This window comes from Colobus angolensis, unplaced genomic scaffold, assembly GCF_000951035.1.
Source record: "Colobus angolensis palliatus isolate OR3802 unplaced genomic scaffold, Cang.pa_1.0 Scaffold221, whole genome shotgun sequence".
In the NCBI taxonomy this organism is placed as follows: Eukaryota; Metazoa; Chordata; class Mammalia; order Primates; family Cercopithecidae; genus Colobus; species Colobus angolensis.
Genome location: NW_012115389.1, coordinates 3,565,170 through 3,585,330, shown reverse-complemented (window position 1 = coordinate 3,585,330; position 20,161 = coordinate 3,565,170). Strand labels below are relative to the sequence as shown.

The 20,161-nt window shown below is 43.5% G+C and overlaps 1 protein-coding gene across 1 annotated transcript in view; it reads left to right on the top strand.

Moving 5' to 3' along the window:
• AKAP12 (A kinase (PRKA) anchor protein 12) overlaps positions 1-20,161 on the top strand; it is a 122,224-nt gene that overhangs the window by 65,483 nt on the left and 36,580 nt on the right. Inside the window, exon 3 of the mRNA XM_011943773.1 lies at positions 2,769-2,925. Within this exon, the coding sequence (XP_011799163.1) occupies positions 2,769-2,925 (157 nt within the window). The remainder of the gene's footprint in view (positions 1-2,768; positions 2,926-20,161) is intronic.

The window sequence follows — 20,161 nt, the reverse complement described above, 5'->3', positions numbered from 1 at the left end:
GTCCTGTGTACATACTCAGAGTATTTAGTTAAAATACTCTGACATCTGACTGGGCACAGTGGCTCATGCCTGTAATCCCAGCACTTTGGGAGGCTGAGGCAGGAGGATCACCTGAGATCAGGAGTTGGAGACCAACCTGGCCAACATTGTGAAATCTCGTCTCTACTAAAAATACAAAAATTAGCTGGGCATGGTGGCAGGCACCTGTAATCCCAGCTACTCAGGAGGCTGAGGCAGAAGAATCGCTTGAACCCAAAAGGCGGATGTTGCAGTGAGCCAAGATCATGCCATTGGACCACAACCTGGGGGACAAGAGTGAAAATCCATCTCAAAAAAAAAAAGAAATACTCTGACATTTTTGCTGATGGGCTTTGTGGAGACACACTACCCCCTTCTCCATTCCCTACCCCCTGCTTTTGTCTTTAGGTTTCACTTAAAATTCCCATCTTTCATATTTTGGTAAGAGAAGACTTTAAGTGGAAATGTAATCTGAGTATTCTGTTTAATAAACGGACTCAGCATGGGCATTTTGAAGCCAACAATCCCATCTGTAGTGTAAGTATTAAACTACAGTGGTATTATTTCAGGAGGAAGCTCATGCAGTTAAAGGACAGCTTTGCTGGGAGCCAAGAACAGCCAGGTGAAATCAATTTAGCACAACTCACGGCTTCTGGATTGCGTGTCTTGAACTCAGTCCCTTCAGGGTTCAGGGTCTTGAGTCAGTGGTGTGGCCAGAGTCATTCATTAGCCTGGAAGCAGGATCGAATGATGTCAGACCGAGTGCGGAGCTGAGATTGCTTTGTAGCATGCAGGTCTGTACCAGACCTTTTCCAGACTTGTTCCAGACCTGGAATACCCTTTAAGTCATTTTATAGTTGTGTGTAGTAACAGGAGCTTCAAAACACGGCACCTATCTTTATGTCGAGAGCCTTAAACAGAAAAACCCTGGAAATAGTTGGTGGCAAGAGCTGTTTTCGGGCCACGACGCTCCCATTCCTGAGCTGTGTGACCTGGGGCAAGACAACCCCACCCCACTAGAATTGCTTTGAGTCCCGGTGTCATTATTATAAAATGGAAATAGCAGTTGCCTACGCTGGTTTTAAGATAAATGAGATATCTGTATATATAACATTGTTGTATATTACAATGTTGAAACATTTAGGTTCCTAATGGTCATTGTTTCTACTGGCTTAAAATTTTTTTTACCTATATTCTCAGGATTAAAAATATGACCAAGAGCAGGCCGGGCCCGGTGGTTCACGCCTGTAATCCTAGCACTTTGGGAGCCAGAGGTGGGCGGATCACTTGAGGTCAGGAGTCTGAGACTGGCCTGGCCAACATGGCGAAACCACGTCTCTACTGAAAATACAAAAATTAGCCAGGTGTGGTGGCACATGCCTTTAATCCCAGCTATGTGGGCGGCTGAGGCAGGAGGAGGATCACTTGAACCTGGGAGGTGGAGGTTGCAGTGAACCGAGACTGCACCACTGCACTTCAGTCTGGGTGACAGAGTGAGACTCCATCTCAAAAAAAAAAAAAAAAAAAGTATTATATGACCAAGGGCATGCCTACATGCCTGCTGATTTTGTGAGGTTTTTTTGTTTTTGTTTTTTGTTTTTTGTTTTTCTCGCTCTGTCACCCAGGCTGGAGTGCTGTGGCTCGATCTCTGCCCACTGCAACCTCCACCTCCAGGTTCAAGTGATTCTCCTGCTTCAGCCTCCCGAGTAGCTGGGACTACAGGCATGCGCCCCCATGCCTGGCTAATTTTTTTGTATTTTTAGTAGAGACGGGGTTTCACTATGTTGGCCAGGCTGGTCTTGAACTCCTCATCTCGTGATCTGCCCGCCTCGGCCTCCCAAAGTGCTGGGATTACAAACGTGAGCCACCTCGCCTGGCCATGCCTGCTGATTTTGAAACTGATGCCATCGACTGCATAGGGCATCCTGTGGGGAGGATTGCAAATGACCATTGTAGTAATATTTTTAAGGAAAAAACAATGACCCAAATGCACGTGTATATGTGTCTTGTTTGTTCGCTGGGCTCTGGGAGCACTGGCCTTCGCACCAAGGGGCCTCCCTTCTCTGCACCCCCTTTACCCTTTTCTCATGCAGCCCTTGCCTGTGGAAATGAGGTCTCAGCTTCACCATTACTTCCTCAGAGAAGTCCTGGACACCCCCAGCCTCGGTTAGGGCTGGTTTGTTTTTTGGTTTTTTGTTTTTTTTTTTAACAAAAAGGGCTCTGTTTATTATTATCTGTTCTATGTATGCCTCCTTTATGACAGTTTCCACAAGTACAGTTTAGTAATTATTTGTTTAAAAGTCTGCCTTCTGACTTGTTCAGTCAATTATGTTTAACCTGCATCTAATCGCAAGGAAACATTATTTATTATTTTAAAGTAAAAAAGGGGTTTTTAAGTGTGCCTTCCATAGTAATTTGTAAGCTCAAAGCTTTGGGAAACACATCTGATTTATTAATGTTTGTATCTGAAATAGGTCTGGAAAGGTGAGTGTATGTGTCTGGTGTTCCAATGAATGAATTAATGAGTGGATGAATGGCTCCTGGGCACACTTTCCCTGTCAAGGCCCTGTCTGCTTGTAAGGTAGCTGGATCTTTCAGACAAATATAAGACTGAACTCTTCATTGTTTCTTAACTTCCTTTTCTCTGTATTTCTTCTTTCACTGCTTTATATTCTGGAAGTTAATGCCTTGTTTCTTGATTTGGTCATGAGGATCGAAATTAAGTTTCTATGGCTTTGTCTTTCCCATAGCTCCTACAGAAGAATGGTCAGCTGTCCACCATCAATGGTGTAGCTGAGCAAGACGAGCTCAGCCTCCAGGAGGGTGACCTGAATGACCAGGAAGGAGCCCAGAACGGTCAAGGAGCCCTAAATGGCCAGGAGGAAGAAGAAGTCATTGTCACAGATGGTAAGCTGCCCCTCCAGGAACTGGAAGGCACACAGCACTTGCAACAAACTTTGAACTCAGCAGAAAATACTCTGTCATACTGCCTGGTGGTGGATTGAGGTTAATAGCAGAAACAATCAATTGGTTACAAAAGGAAGTCCTTATCTGACCATTTGGATACCCCCTATACTTCGACCTTGAAGTTATGTTTCCTTTTTCTTATCTGGAACTTGATGCTTTTTAAATTATTGTTGCTCTGTCCCAGCTACTTGTCTGGAGTTATATGTGAGTTCTTGTTGGAAACAGAAGTCATGGTTGCTTTAACAGTATCTCTCTCTCTAGAGAGGAGCCTGCTATACTTGCACAACTTTTTCTGCACATACCCTTCTTTGCTTAAACTATGATGTGCTGCACGTTTTATAGCTCTTGAGCCCAGAGATCCTCGAGGCATGGTTAGTGAAGAGTGATCATTTGAACACAGTATTGGGATCTGATTTTTACCCATATGGGGAGTGGGGAACCACATCTTAAGGTCAGAATTGAGCGCATATGGACCAGTAAGTCTCTTGTGAAAAGTGAAAGGCTGCATGTTGAAGAAGGACCTTTGTCTACTCTGAGTTCATTGTTTCATTTAATCATAAATAAAGGGATAACCCGTAACCGCTATCAAAGATATGTAAAATGATGATTCGGCATACGGTAAATTGATTCATGTAACATGAATAAGAGAGACAAATGAAGGGAAAAATCCTTTCACAGGAGATTCAACATCGCCTCACTTAGATGAGATTCTTCAAACATGTGGAACCTGTTTTTCTTCTTGTTTGATGCCCCCACAGAGCTGCTTCAAGCAGGGAGCTGCTTTTGAAGTTGGTGGGAATACTTATCTGTATATAGCACCACAGGCACAATATAAAGTTAGAAATATACACAGGCTCACGGGCGGAGTATTTGCATGACCTAGTGTGAGAGTTTCAAATAATTTTCACCCAAATGATTGGAACGGACCCAACTCAAATTCCCAAGTCCAAAGCTTTGTCCTTCCCGTGTTAACTTTTGAGTCAAGTCAAGCACCAGCAACATGTGAGCTTACTATGGCCAAGTCCATAAGGTTAAGACAAGGCAACTTGGTGACTACCAAATGAATTGTGCAAGGGATGAGAACTGCAGGGTTCAGGTGGAGCTGTCACTTGAGGTCAGAGGGGAGATTAGGGGGAGGCTGGATTTTGATGTGTCTAAACAAGGAATGCCAGCAAAAGTGAGGAGAATAATAACAGCCAACACTTTATATGCTTTTATTATAGGGCCCAGAGAGGTGCCTTTTGTGTGTTACCACCTTTAATAGATACAGCAACCCTATGAAGTAGGTAATATTGTTCCCAAGAGGCAAATCCAGATCAGCAGATTCCAAAACCGCTTAACCGCTGCGCGCTGACTGTGCAGGGCAGGTTCGGAGGCTGGTGTGTTGGAACAGCCTGGCCCCAGCAAAGAGTTTTTATTGAAGGGTGTAGAATGAAAGCCCAGAAGGGAAACAGGGCCAGATAACAGGGCCCTGAAAGCAGAATGGAGTTTAAAAAGTGTGTAGTGGACAACGTGTGATCACTGAACTGTGCCACCAAGGGGGTGCCGGAGGCTTCTTGTCTGACTTAGCTTATCTGTAGGATGGATAAGAGGAGGGAGGGATGGGGCAGGGACACACGTTTTTTTCATAGAATCCCAAACAGCCTGGAAATTCTTTTTTAATATGCGGCATGTTTACTGGAGGTTTAAGGTTATCTTCCCTTAGTCCAGTTGTGATTTCTTTTACATTTCAGCCACGCGGGTAAACACCGATTTTCACAGTGAGTGATTCAGTCTCTCCCCTGTGACTATTCCATCGTCTCCCTGAGGTGACCCAGGCCTCTGACCATGGCCTCAGAGGTCTGAGCAAATATCAAATCCCCCATGCAGGAAGGGTGGTGATTTTTATTTTTTATTTTTTGAGACGGAGTCTCACTCTGTCGCCCAGGCTGGAGAGCAGTGGCTTGAGCTCGGCTTACTGCAACGCCTGCCTCCCCGCACCCTCCCCCTCCCCCCGGCTCAAGTGATTCTCCTGCCTCAGTCTCCTGAGTAGCTGGGACGTGCCACCACACCTGGCTAATTTTTGTGCTTTTAGTAGAAATGGGGTTTCACCATGTTGGCCAATCTGGTTTTGAACAGCTGACCTCAAGTGATATGCCTGCCTCAGCCCTCCAAAGTGGTGGGATTATAGGTGTGAGCCATCATGCCCCACTCTGGAAAAGTAGTAATTAATACACATTTTTTGTTTTTGCTGTTGTTTGTTTATTTTGAGACAGGGTCTTGTTCTATCACCCAAGCTAGAGTGCAGTGGCATGATTTTGGCTCACTGCAACCTCCGCCCCCCGGGTTCAAGCGATTCTCCTGCCTTAGCCTCCCAAGTGGCTGAGATTACAGGCATGCACCACCACGCCCGGCTAATGTTTGTATTTTTATTAGAGACAGGGTTTCACCATGTTGGCCAGGCTGGTCTTGAACTCCTGACCGAAGGTGATCACCCGCCTCAGCCTCCCAAAGTGTTGGGATTACAGGCGTGAGCCACCGCGCCCGGCCACTCATGATTAGGTTTTATGGTTGCTTCCAGAAATCAGAATTCTACATGACAGTTTGCTGTAGTATAGACAAAGGCATAATTTGGCCTGTGACACTGACCTGTAGGATTTGGGACTCCTTTGTTTCTACCACTGTCCACTTAAATAAGAAGAGGGCTGACTCATTTTGGTCCCTGGGAGGATTGGCCCACAGTGGAATTTGGTCCTGCTGTAGATAAAATAGCAAGATCAGCCAATGGGAGAAAATAATGAACAAGGACCATTCCTGCTGGAGGGTTTTTACTTTACAGCGGCAGACAGTATTTAGAGAAAGCCAGAGGTGACATTATTTTCCCCATCTTGACTCACTTGCTCTAAAACTGGAAATACTGGTAATTCAGAACCAACCCTCCTCCTATAATGAACACAGAATTCTGCTTCTTTGTAAACTTTTTTAAATGTTAGAAAGAAGGAACTGCATACTAAATATTGTTTAAACTGTACAGCAGGGTCCGATATATGTAGGTTTTGGGAGGGGGCTTGATTATGTCATTTGGCCTTCTATAAGAGCACACACAATGAGGCATGGACACAAACATTTATTTATAATGAAAATACACACAACTAATTACTTAGTCTTGGCGAGTGGTCCCTTTCTTCTGAGCTTTGGGATTTTCAGTTTATACAAACTGCTTATATAGAAATGCAACTGGGCTTCCTTTCCCTAACTAAAAAGTGCTGTCATGCTGTGCTATTCTCAGCATTCCCAGAGACCGCACAAGTGCCATTAGTTTTGGGCAAATCTGCTTCTGCTGAAAAGATGAAAAAAAAAAAAAAGAAAGAAAAACTCCCTTTCCGCAACCCAAATTATCAATCGTTTTATAGTCTATGGCTTGTATGGTCTTCTCTTTGTTAAAAACCCAAACAAGAGGCTGGGTGTGGTGGCTCACGCCTGTAATCCCAGCACTTTGGGGGACCGAGGCGGGTGGGTCACCTCATGTCGGGAGATTGAGACCAGCCTGGCCAACATGGTGAAACCCTGTCTCTACCAAAAATACAAAAAAATCAGCTGGGCGTGGTGGCAGATGCCTGTAATCCCAGCTACTCCGGAGGCTGAGGCAGGAGAATCGCCTGAACCCAGGAGGCCGACGGAGGGTACAGTGAGCTGAGATCACGCCATTGCACTCCAGCCTAGGCAACAAGAACAAAACAAGAGTTTTGTTTAAAAAAAAAAAACAAAACAAAAACCCAAACAAGAATGACTTTTAAAGCATTGTATCTTGGGCTGAGGCCAATTTTTGATTTAAAACTTTTGCAGACTAGGTGTGGTGGCTCATGCCTGTAATCACAGCGCTTTGGGAGGCCAAGGCAGGCAGATCACTTGGGTCCAGGATTTTGAGATCAGCCAGAGCAACATGGTGAAACCCTGTCTCTTTTTTCTTTTTCTTTTTTTTTTTTTTTCAACTTTTGGAAATAAGAACAACTTTGAAAATTTAGACGTGAAATTCAATCTTAGTATCTGTTGGGCAGATGGTTTCTTTTCCCCCAAACAGTTGAGGAAAATCAATTACTCAAAAAACAATACTTTATTTATTTTAATAATAGCATATTTGATTTTGAAATAAAGTGTCTGCAAAACTCATTGCCATATACAAGGAATCCAGTGATTATCTCAGGTCTTCATACGTTTGAATTAATCACTTACAACGCTGTTATTTGTTTTCTTTTTGAGATTTGCCTCTCTGCAGAGTACATACAGCAAACATTTTAAAGCATGTGAAAACCACCTTTTCTCCAACCTTCACAGGTCACATTTGTTTCTGTGAGCAAACAAACAATGGCAGTCTCTTCCTTAGCTTTAGGATTTTTTTTTTTTTAAGAGGGCCTTGCTCTGTCGCCCAGGTTGGAGTGCAGTAGTGCAATCATGGTTTAATGCAGCCTCAAACTTCTGGACACATGTGATCCTTCTGCCTCAGCCTTCCCAGTAGCTAAGACTACAGGCATGTGCCACTGCACCAGACAATTTTTTAAAATGCTTTTGTAGAAACAGGTTCTTGCCATGTTACCCAAGCTGGTCTCAAATTCTTGGCTTCAAGCTTCCTCCTATGTCGGCCTCCCAAAGTCTTGGGATTACAGACGTGAGCCACCACAGCCGGCCTTAAATAATTTTTGTTCACAGGGGCTTCACACCCTTTGCGTACCCAGAGTTGAGGATATTTACACCAGCAGCAACGGAGCAGGAAGCAGCTGGGTGCTCCGACCTTAGCATTTGACACTCTGGGGCCAGCTGCTTTAAAACTGTCAGCCAGTGACCAGATGAACTAGGCCTTGTTACGCTAATCAGAGAATGGTATAGAGGCGGCTCCTGGTGTCTGCACGTGGACCACCACTGTGACACCAGCTGTGATCACACCCCCCACCCCCCGGGGAAAAATAAAAAACAAAAAGCCTCAAAATGCTGTCGCTTAAAGCAGAAGCCTTTGAGAGGGTATTTCTTAACGTTTTACAGGATTCCACTTTTCTACATCTGAGTATTTTCCCCCAGATGTAGTAACAAATACAACACTATAGAGAATTTCATTTTTCTAATGGCGCTTAATGTCATGGTCTGCTTTTATTAAATTTGCCATTTGAACCCACCAGCTCCTGGTGTACAGTTCCTCTGGGAAACAGAAAGACTGAAAGGTTACCGCCAGATAATCCCAGCCCTCCCTACAGATCTTGTTACCTTACAGAAAATCCATTCTGAGTTGAAAGTCGTTCTTCTTTGCTTTGAACATTTAATAACTTTATCTGTGTAGTAGGCACCCTAAGAGCTGCTCTGAGCCTCTTCAAAGATGACCCCCCCCACCCCATACCTGTTTCTCTGCAAGAGGCTGCTTTCTGTGCCCAAAAGGAATATTTTTATGATTTGATTCCTTTTCTATTTCTGTTTTCAAATTGTGACATCATTGGTATCTTGCTAGATGTGCCTGTCACCCACATTACAGCCCTCCACTCCTTTCCTTTTCTCCACACCAGTTGTTAACATCTGGCATTTGACGTCTGTCTGTCATCCTCACTTGGTCTAAAATATAAGAATTATAAGAATCAAGCCCAGGTGTGGTGGCTTACAACTGTAATCCCAGCACTTTGGGAGGCCGAGGAGGGCGGATCACTTGAGTTCAGGAGTTCGAGACCAGCCTGGGAAGCATAGTAAGACCCTTGTCTCTACAAACATTTAAAAAAATTAGCTGGACGTGGTGGTGCACGCCTGTATTCCCAGCTACTTGGGAGGCTAAGGTGGGAGGATCACTTGACTTGAGCCCAGGAGTTTGAGGCTGCAGTGAGCCGTGATTGCACCACTGTATCAGCCTGGGCAACAGATTGAGACCCTGTCTCAAAAAATAAAATAAAATATAAGAATCATAAGGACGGCCGGGCATGGTGGCTCACGCTTCTAATCCCAGCACTTTGGGAGGCCAAGGCGGGTGGATCATGAGGTCAGGAGATCGAGAAAATCCTGGCTAACACAGTGAAACCCCATCTGTACTAAAAATAAAAAGAAATTAGCCGGGCATGGTGGCGGGCGCCTGTAGTCCCAGCTAGTCAGGAGGCTGAAGCAGGAGCATTGCTTGAACCTGGGAGGTGGAGGTTTCTGTGAGCTGAGATCGCGCCACTGCACTCCTGCCTGGCCAACAAGAGGGAGACTCCATCTCAAAAAAAAAAAAAGAATCGTGAGAGCAGAGATTTCTTGGGATGGGGATTCAGAGGGTGGTCCATGGCAGGAGATGGGATGAGGGGGCCTGTTTTGTTCAGTGCTGAATCCTCTGAGCCTGGACCAGTAGATGGAATAGAGGAAGTGCTCAGCAAATATTTGAATAAATGAAGACACAGTTTTCAGATGGAGTTCACGGTATTACATTTATAATCATCTAGGTGAGGAGGATTTGTTGGCTTTAACTCTGTATCATTTCATTTCCTGCTCAAAGACTGCGGCTTTGTACGTTTTATCCAAGGCTCTCTTTCCTTTGTTGCATCCGCACTTACAAAGCCAGACCCTTTTCAGGACTGCACCATGCTGGGTTCTCACAGGTGCTTGCTGTTGGTTAGCCAGGTGTTGCCTGGAAACATGAAATCAGACCCTGACCTGCACATGATGAGATGCAGATTCCTAGTAACACTATCAAACACAAGTGCCCAATAGACAAAGAGAGGGGTCCCCTCGCACATACTTTGGTAATTCAAATACAACATTATTCCATGACATTTTCTCAAGCTGTATCCTGTTTTGTAATGTTTTGAAGACTGGAGGGAACACACACAAAATAGGCCTTGAACTTAGGTAAAAGTACTATGCTATGCGATTTCTGGGAACTGGTTTTAATTCATTCTCCTGCTCTGCAGCAATTATTTTTAGTGTGGCTGCACTGAAATTACTTGTCATTGACAAATTTCTGGTACAAATATTTCACTGCCTTCATCCTTAAAGAAACACACTTATTTTTCCATAATCAGCAGTCAAGATGTTTTTCTCTGAACTATATTCAAGTCTGACAGTGCAGTGAACTTTTCTTTTTCTTTCTGACTTAACAAAAGGAGTAAGGAAGAAGGACAGCACGACTTCTGTTCACCCTTTCTCCCCTTCATAAATCAACTAATTCTGGGGGGCTAGACACGGCTAGGACTGCTTTAATTACTATTTTTTGCGTGATCTTGGTTTGAGTATGTTTCTTTATCTCATTGCAAGTCAGTTTTCATCTATGAAATGAGCATCCCCACCCATCTCTGAGATTCTGTGGCTAATATCAATATTACTAGTTATCTGGGCATGAAAAATAAAATAGTGGATTAGTTAATGAAGACACCCAAGTGACCTTAGGCAGGCAGCAATCCACTTGGTAATTCCATTATGCCTTTTTATAAAAATACTTTTATGGCTTTTCTAATTTTTTTTTTTTGAAGACAGAGTCTCCCTCTGTCACCCAGGCTGAAGTACAGTGGTGCAATCTCAGTTCACTGCAACCTCTGCCTCCTGGGTTCAAGCAATTCTCATGCCTCAGGCTCCTGAGTAGCTGGAATTACAGGCACACACCACCATGCCTGGCTAATTTTTGTATTTTAGTAGAGATGGGGTTTTGCCATGTTGACCATGGCTGGTCTCAAACTCCTAACCTCAAGTGATTCACCCACTTCAGCCTCCCAAGTGCTGGGATTACAGGCATGAGCCACCGTGCCTGGTCTCTAATCTGATCTTAAAAACCATTTTCTAGATTTGAAGTTTTAATTTAATTAAAAAGTTCAAGAAGGGAATTTTATTCAAGAATATCTTGAAACATAATCCTTTTGGTGTCAAAGAATAAGATAAATACCTTCACAAATGTAGCCACCAAACGCCATCCTCTCATCTTCCTGTATGTGTTCTGCTGAATGACTGGCGGTCAGGACTGTGTAATAAGGATTGGTAATAGCCAGGGATCGGGGGAAGAAGTTGGTAAATGCTATAGCTGCTTGCCCTAAAGATTTTCAGTCAGCTTTGAAGATGTTTCCTATAAATCTCTATTATTCAGAGGCCACTCAAGTCCACTTTCAAATTGGGTCCATGTTCTGGCCCATTTGAGAAGGAGCCAGGCAAGTCAGCCTGTAGGCTTGCCCAAGTCGCAGTCTAAGAATTAGGCCCTTTTCTGCCAGGCACGGTGGCTCACACCTGTAATCCCAGCACTTTGGGAGGCTGAGGCGGGTGCCTCACAAGGTCAGGAGTTTGAGACCAGCCTGGGCAACATAGTGAAACCCCGTCTCTACTAAAAATACAAAAATTAGCCCAGCATGGTGGCACGCAGCTGTAGTCCCAGCTATTCGGGAGGCTGCGGCAGGAGAATCACTGGAACTCGGTAGGTGAGGGTTGCAGTGAACCAAGATCACACCATTGCACTCCAGCCTGGGCAACAGAGTGAGACTCTGTCTCAGAAAAAGAAAAAAAGGATTTAGGCCCTCTTTCTTGAAGGGACTAAGGTGGTCCACAAGGAGTGGCTCTCTGTAATTAAGCCACTAATGGAAATATGCAATTATTTTAGCTATTGTCTTAGTCTGTTCAGGCTGCTATAACAAAATACCTTAGACCAGGTAATTTGTAAGCAACAGAAATTTATTTCTTACAGTTCTGGAGGCTGGGAAGTCCCAGATCAGGGCACCAGCAGAATCAGAGTCTTGTGAGGTCCCACTTTCTCTAGATGGTGCCACCTATGGTGTCCTCATGTGGCGGAAAGGCAGAGGGAACAAACTCCCTTAAGCCTCTTATATGAAGGCACTAATCCCATTCATGAGTGCTCCACCCCAAGGCTGATTGCCTCCCAAAGGCTCCACCCTCTAATACCATCACCTTGGTGATTAGGTTTCAACATACGAAATTTTTTTGTGGGGAGGGACACAAACATTCAGACTGGAGTGGCTCTTTTATTTATGGAATGAAAATCTTTTAGGCATTTTCTCAAGGACTGATTCACCTTGAGAGTAAAACAGTTTTAGTGTCACCTAATTTATAGTAACTTTTACATGGTTAAGGCAATGATGCCGTCTAGAGCACAGTGTCCCTATATTATAGTGTATTGGTCCATTCTCACACTGCTGTGAAGAACTGCCCAAGACTGGGTAGTTTATAATGGAAAGAGGTTTAATTAACTCACAGTTCTGCAGGGCAGAAAGGCCTCAGGAAACTTACCAATAATGGTGGAAGGGGAAGCAAACACATCCTTCTTCACATGGCAGCAGGAAGGAGAAGTGGAGAGCAAAAGGGGGACGAACCCCTTATAAAACCATCAGATCTCATGAGAACTCACTCACTGTCAAGAGAAAAGCATGAGGGTGACTTTTGATTAAATTTCCTCCCGCTGAGTTCCTCCCATTAAACATGGGGATTACGGGATTATGAGAACTACAGGTCAAGGTGAGATCTGGCTGGGGACACAGACAAACCGTGTCATAGAGAAAAGGATGCTTTGATAACGTCTAAAGATATATTCTCTGGGCTTACAATTCAACAACTATTTAGCCTGTTAATCAAGATTTATTCCTGCATATCATGCTTTGAATTGTTTTCAAATTGCTCTGTAGTTCAAGTGTCAGTACAGCCTGATATCAGGTAGTTTTCCTCCGACCTCTGGTGTTAACCAGTGCATGCATTAGTCATTCAGGTGAAAAGTGCTATGTGCTAGATTTAATCAATCGAATGAACTGGTTGCTTTCATGTGTCTTAACATGGACATGCAATATTTAGACCAACCGCAAGCACAAGATCATTATCCTCCTGTATTAATTTGCTAAGGTTGTCATGATAAAATACTCGACTGGTGGTTCAAACAACAGAAATTTATTTTCTCACAGTTCTGGAGGCTGGAGGTCTGAGATCTTGGTGTTGCAGGTTTGGTTCCTCCTGAGGCCTCTCTTTTGCTTGCAGACGGCCACCTTCTCACTGTATCCTCACATGGTCTTTCCTCTGTGCATGTGCACATACGTTCCTGGTCTTTTGGTGTGTCCAAGTTTCCTCTTATAAGGACGTCTATTCCTTTTTTTTGAGACACAGTCTTGCTCTGTCACCCAAGCTGTAGTGCAGTGGCATGATCTCAGCTCACTGCAACCTCCACCTCCTGGTTTCAAGTGATTCTCCTGTCTCTGCCTCCCGAGTAGCTGGAATTACAGGTGTGCACCACCACACCTGGCTAATTTTTGTATTTTTAGTAGAGATGGGATTCTACTCTTCACCATGTTGGCCAGGATGGTCTCGAACTCCTGACCTCAAGTGACCAGCCCGCCTCGGCCTCTCAAAGTGCTGGGATTACAGGCGTGAGCCACCGCACCCGGCCAGGACTCCTGCTCTTATTAGGGCCAGGCTAATGGCCTCATTTTAACTTAATCACTTCATGAAAGACCCTGTCTCCAAATGCAGTGACTTTCTGAAGTACTGGGAGTTGGGACTTCAAATGTGAATTGGAGGGGGACACAGTTCAGCTCATAACACCACCTCCATGATTGACCCACTTTGAAAGTCAGATTTGGGACCAGAGAAGTGTTAGTAGAAGGGAGCTTTGAGGCTCTCTGAACCAGGAGCCTACCCCTGTGCAGGAGGCTCTTCTGCTTAACCACTTGAAGGTTTGCAGAGTTTTCTCCATAAAAGGAAGCCATTTATTCCCCTGGAGCTAAAATATGCCTCCCTCCAACTGCTCTTCTCTGTTCCCAGGGCTGCCTTCTGGAACTACACAGAATAAACTCACCTCCTTTTTCCACATGGCAGCCCTCTAAGTATTTGAAAACATTTATCATGTCTTTTCTTTAATCTTTTCTTCTCTAGGCAAAACATCTCCCCAGAAAATAACCTGTCTCACATTAAAAGAAAAACGCCAAGGCTTATATATATTTCAGATAGGAATGTGCTCGATGGACGCTTGCCAAACATCACTGGGTTTCAATTGCAGTATCCCCAGTTTTAAGAACAGTTTCTTTCTCAGACTCTTTAAAACATGAGAACAACTTAGTTTGCTTTAAGCCAAATATTATGTACTGAAAGAATTGACTGGAGGACATGAGTTATTGATACTGAAGTATGTGACTGCTGGTATAAGGGAGTCCCTTCCCTCAAGGATGTTGCAAAATGAGCTAAAGTCAAATAAAGTGAAGAAAGCATCAATATATGTTGACGTGGATTTCTAACCCTGGAGTGATCAGTCACCCTTCTGGTACTTCACTCCACAAGATAATTAGCATACACCCTTACACAATGCGGTAGCTAGAGATTCGAGCAAGAGAATTCCTGCTTTCCAGATAACTGTTAGCTGTAAATCAAGTGGCAGATTCATAGTGTCCAACCAAATAGTCAGGGAGCAGAGCCAGGGTCTGCTCCCAAGCAGCCTCCTGCTGAGCTCTGAGCCGCAAGCCCTGTGGCCTCACTGTGTAAGCTTAGCATTATGGACTGCAGGTTTGTGTCCACCCAGAAGTACATGTCAAAATCCTAACTCTAAGGTGACGTGGTATTTGGAGAGAGAGACTTTGTGAGGTACTTAGGTCATGAAGGTGGGGCCCTCATGAATGGGATTAGTGTCCTTATAAAAGGGGCTACTTCCCTTTCACCATGTGAGGTTACAGGGAGCAGTCTGCAGTCCAGAAGAATCTGGGATTACCAGATCTCAACCACACTGGCCTCCTGATCTCTGACTTTCAGCCTGCAGGATTGTGGGAAATAAAAGTGTTCGTTGTTTATGAGCCACCTGGTTTATATGGTGCTTTTACAGCAGCCCAAATGGACTAGGACAATGAACAAAAAGTGTGATGTCTTCCTCATGCTTGTCAAAATCTTGGTCCTAAATATTCCCCTAATCAAGTCCATTTCTGTTGAGTATGTTCAAATACCTTCAGATTCTGTGTCAGTGTCACCTTGATAGATGTCTGGCCATTGGAATCTGAGGCTGTTTTGAGTCTTCATCCCTTGTGTAGGTCATGGGCTCCTTTTGGTCTTCAGTCTTCTGAATATCTTGTAATGAGGACTTTCCACGTGAATCCGTTTCCATTCAATGTCCTGGGTTCTTTAAGCTCTTTCAGTCTAGAAACTCATGCACTTGGCTGGACGCAATGACTCATGCCTGTAATTCCAGTGCTTTGGGAGGCCAAGGTGGGAGGATCACTTGAGCCCAGGAGTTTGAGACTAGCCTGGGCAACACAGCAAGACCCCGTCTCTATAAAAAATAAAAATAAAAAAAATTATCTAGGTGTGGTGGTGCATGACTGTAGTTCCAGCTATCTAGACGCTCAGGCAGGAGAATCGCTTGAGTCCAGGAGGTTGAGGTTGCAATGAGTCTCACCATTTACGCTCCAGCCTCAGTGACAGAGTGAGACCCTGTCTCTAAGAAAAGAAAAGAAAAACTCATGTACCTCATTTCTGGGAAATTTTTTTCCCCCATTTCCCTCTTTGTTCTCTTTTTGGGATTACAATCAGTGCTTCCTATCTGTGGATTCCTCATTCATGGATTCTACCAACCCTCGATCGAAAATACAGGTAGATACTATATCACTTATTGTTTAGGGAAAAAAATAAAAATAAAATGAAAAGTAAAAAAAAAAAAAAAAAAAATTTAAGAAAAACCAGATTGAGTATCCCTAGTCTGAAAATCGAAAATCCCAAATGCTCCAAAAATCGGAAACGTTTTAAGTGCCACCATGATACTTAAAGGAAATGCTCTTGGCAGCATTTTGGATTTTCAGATTGAGGATGCTCAGCCAGTGTGTATAATGCAAATATTCCAAAATCTGAAAAAATCCAAAATCCCAAACACTTCTGGTCCCAAGCAGGGGATACTCAACTTGTATCTGGGGGGAAAATCCACAAAATTCCGAAAGGCAGAATTTGAATTTGCCAGTCTCCCAGTACTATGTTGAATCCACTGGAATGAAGTGATGTATAGATGTTGCATTAGGCTTATTAATTCCAGCCAGCAAGATGCTTATTTTATTACAATGCACTCCTGAGAAATTTACGATAAAGGGACTTTCTTGCTTTTTATAGAATGTGTAAGATTGTTTTTAGCCACCCTCCCCATGAACCAATTTTCAGCCCATTGAGGGCAATATCACCCTCATTTGAGAATACATGATTTAAGGTAAGCATAATAGCCAATATTCTTCTTCTAGAATATACTCAGAAGTGTTTACCTTTATTTGCACCTCAGAATAACACTACAGGTGTAATTTTTATTCTCCCATCAATTGAAGCCCAGAGGTTTAAGTACTTCACACCTGGTGCTATAGCTAGCAGAAGGCCCAGAACTAGAAACTTTTCAGAACTTGAATCGTCTTTTAACTATACCAGAGACAGGGGTGTACAGCATTTTAAGATGAATAGAAGATACAGACCACACAGCACTCAGGAAAGAATCTGATTCCTATTCCTATGTATCTGAACAAATTTGGTAGTAGGGCAAGTTTTTTCTTATTTTGTTATTTTTATTATTAACTAATTCATTAATTTTGAAATAGGGTCTCGCTCTGTCGCTCAGGCTGGTCTTGAACTCCTGGCCTCAAGCGATCCTCCTGCCTTGGCCTCTCAAATAGCTGGGACCACAGGTGCACACCACCATACGCAGTTATTTCATTATATTAAAGAATCACACTTTGATTTTCATCTGCTTTAAATGTGCTGATTGAGCTGTTTCAGTGATTGGAGAGTTTACGTTCATGATTTAGATCATCTGAATTTTTGATAGAAAATCACAGGTATTGCCCTGTTTCTCATAATTAACTGCTTCAAACATGTTGTTTTTGCCATAAATTCTTCTGAAAAGATAAGTATACTGTTTCCTTACTGTTAGAACACTTACTCTAAATGTTATACATTCTAAGCTGTAAACATACTCACACATAAATCTATACCTTTTCATTTGGTCTATTTCATAGAATTGCCTAGGTAAAGAAATAAATAAATGTGGACTCAATAAGGAGAGAAATAATATTTATTCTACATCACTTTTATTATTTGAGTTTTTAATGTTTATTTTCCCCTTGCTTTTTAAAGTGATTTTAAAATTCTGCTTTAGTGTTTCTGTTGTATCATAACAATTCCTTTGAGGAACTATTCTTCAGAGTATTTATCTTGGATTTGGAATAGCAATAACCATGTCTATACAAATATGTCCAGTTCAACTGGACCATAACACTCAATTAGCTGATATTTATCTATGTGCATAGCATGCAACAGAGACCTGAAAATACGCTGAGTCCAGGAGAGACTGCCCATCCTGTAGATAACCTGACAGTGTCATTCAGATTCAGGGTGTGTATAGATAGATAGATACAGACAGATATCTATCTATCTGTCTATCTAGTCATCTATCTACACCTATCTAGATATAGATAGATATGTAGATAGATAAATATATGTCCTCTTTTACAGTTATCCAATTTGGAGCTGTATTTCACTCAACTTTAAATTATCTTGGAGCATTTCTAAGGAATAACAGGAAGTGAGGGCGATCTGGCTGCGACATTTGTCACCCCACTGATCGCCAGGGTTGACTCGGCTGATCTGGCTGACGAGGCAGGTGTCCCCTTCCTCCCTCACTGCTCCACGTGTGTCCCTTCCGAAGCTGCGCACTTGTCGAAGAGGACAACCATCCCTGATAGAAGAGGACCAGTCTTCGGTCAAGGGTGTACAGGTAGCTGCGCTCCCCTGCTAGAACCTCCAAACATGCGCTAAAGGTCCATTTAAAAGAATAACAATGGCATCGATTCTCCCTTCTATTTCATCTGTCCTTTTCCAGCAAGAAGAAAAGAGACCCTGGTTTTTGGCGCCAGGTTAAAGAGAAAATGAGAGGAGAGGAGGCCAGGGAGGGAGGGTTGAATTTGGTGTGCAAGTCCTTTCTTCCATTCCGTGACACTCATATTTGGGTTAAATACCTAAGCATCCTTCGAGGAAGTTGGAGAGCCTAATATTGGTTTTAATTCTGGGTATAGTGGTCCCAGTCCCCTCCTTTTCAGGAAAAAAGAGGAAAGTAGCCTGCTTTATTGCAGCCATCTGTCTGCTGGTCCTCCCTCCAGACTGCCCACTCTGAGGCCTCTCGCGTTCTCTTCCTGTGTCACTGCTTTGATTTTTGTTTTTGTTTTTTATAGAGATGGGGTCTTGCTGTGTTGCCCAGGCTGGTCTCGAACTCCTGGCCTCAAGTGATCCTCCCATCTCGGCCTCCCGAAGTGCTGGGATTACAGGCATGAGCCACCTCGCCCGGCCTGTGTCACTACTTTGTGCTGCCACACTGGACCGCTGCTTCCATGTTTTAATCCTCTCCACAAGTGGCTTCTGCTGCCCCTTTCCCCTTCATTGCCTCTAATCCCTGTCCATTCTCAGCATCCTTTTTCAGATCCTCGTCCTCAGGGTTCCAGGCCATTCTTATTTCATGGACATCACTCCGTTTGGGTGATCCCACAGATTCACATTCATCTTGTGGGCACTGTAACTTTGGACTCCTCCCTCACCTTCATCACTACTGCATCCATCTGTTTTGTTCCTTCAGTCTCTTCCTCCTGTCATCACAGCCCGGTTGCCTTTTCTAAACTGCAGTAAATTCAGTGCCACCATCCCCTGCCTCAAGCCTCCAGTGGTTCCCTATAGTCTTCAGAACCAGCAACACAAAGTTATATTTTAAAGAAACAAACCAGCTTTCGTGAGCTACAATTCACATACTATGCAGTTGACCCCTTTAAAGTACACAGTTCAGTGGTTTTTGCTCTATTCACAGAGCTGTATAACCATCCCCACAGTCAACTGTGGGACATGATCTTCTCTTCTTCTCTTCTCTTCTCTTCTCTTCTCTTCTCTTCTTTCTCAATCTCTCTCTCTCTCTTTCTTTCTTTCTTTTTGGGGAGTCTTGCTCTGTCGCCCAGACTGGAGTGCAATGGCGCGATCTCAGCTTACTGCAGGCTCCGCCTCCTGGGTTCCAGCGATTCTCATGCCTCAGCCTCCTGAGTAGCTGGGATTACAGGTGTGTGCCACCATGCCCGGCTAATTTTTTTGTGTTTTTAGTAGAGCTAGGGTTTTACTCTGTTAGCCAGGATTGTCTCGATCTCCTGACCTCATGATCCACCTGTCTCAGCCTCCCAAAGTGTTGGGATTATAGGCATGAGCCCAGCCGGGACATTTTCATTACCTCATAAAGAAACCCCATCCTGGTTAGCTGTCACTCCCTCTCCCGCCAAAACTCCCAGTCCTCGGTAACCGCTAACTACTTTATGTCTATAGATTTGCCTCTTGTAGACATTTCAAGTAAATGGAATTAAACAATGTGTGCTCTTTGGTGACTAGCTTCTTTCACTTAAAAGTTTTTTCAATGTTCATCTATGTTATAGCATGTTTCAGTACTTTATTTATTTTTATTATTAACCCATTTCCATTAGATAAGCCAGATTTTGTTTATCTCTGCATGAGTTGATATTTAGGTAGCTTCCACTTTTTGTTACTAGGAATATTATACTGTAACGAACATTGATGGACAAGTTTTTGTGTGGGTGTATATTTTCATTGCCCTTGGGTATATGTCTAGGAGAATTGCTGGGTCATATAATAAATCTATGTTTAACATTTTGAGGAACTACCAACCTATTTTCCAAAGCAGCTGTACCGTTTCCAATTTCTCCATTCCTTGTTATTGTGGTCTTCCTTGCCCCCTGCCACCTGCCCCTGTTTTGTAAACCAGGCACATCAGCTTTATGTTGTTGTCTTTTTTTTTTTTTTTTTTGAGACAGTCTTACTTTGTCGCCCAGGCTGGAATGCGGTGGTTTGATATCATCTTACTGCAACTTCCGCCCCTCTGGGTTCAAGCAGTTCTTGTGCCTCAGCCTCCTGAGTAGCTGAGATTACAGGCTCCTGCCACCATGCCCAGCTAATTTTTATATTTTTAGTAGAGACGGGGTTTCGCCATGTTGGCCAGGCTGGTCTCGAACTCCTGACCTCAGGTGATCCACCTGCCTTGGCCTCCCAAAGTGCTAAGATTACAGGCCTGAACCACCACACCCAATCTGTTGTCTTTTTTCTATTTTATTAAGGTCATCCTAGTGGGTGTGAGGTGGTTTTGATTTGCATTTTTCTAAGGGCTAATAACGTTGGACATATTTTCATGTGCTCATTGGTTGTTTGTGTATTTTGTTTAGAGAAATGGCTA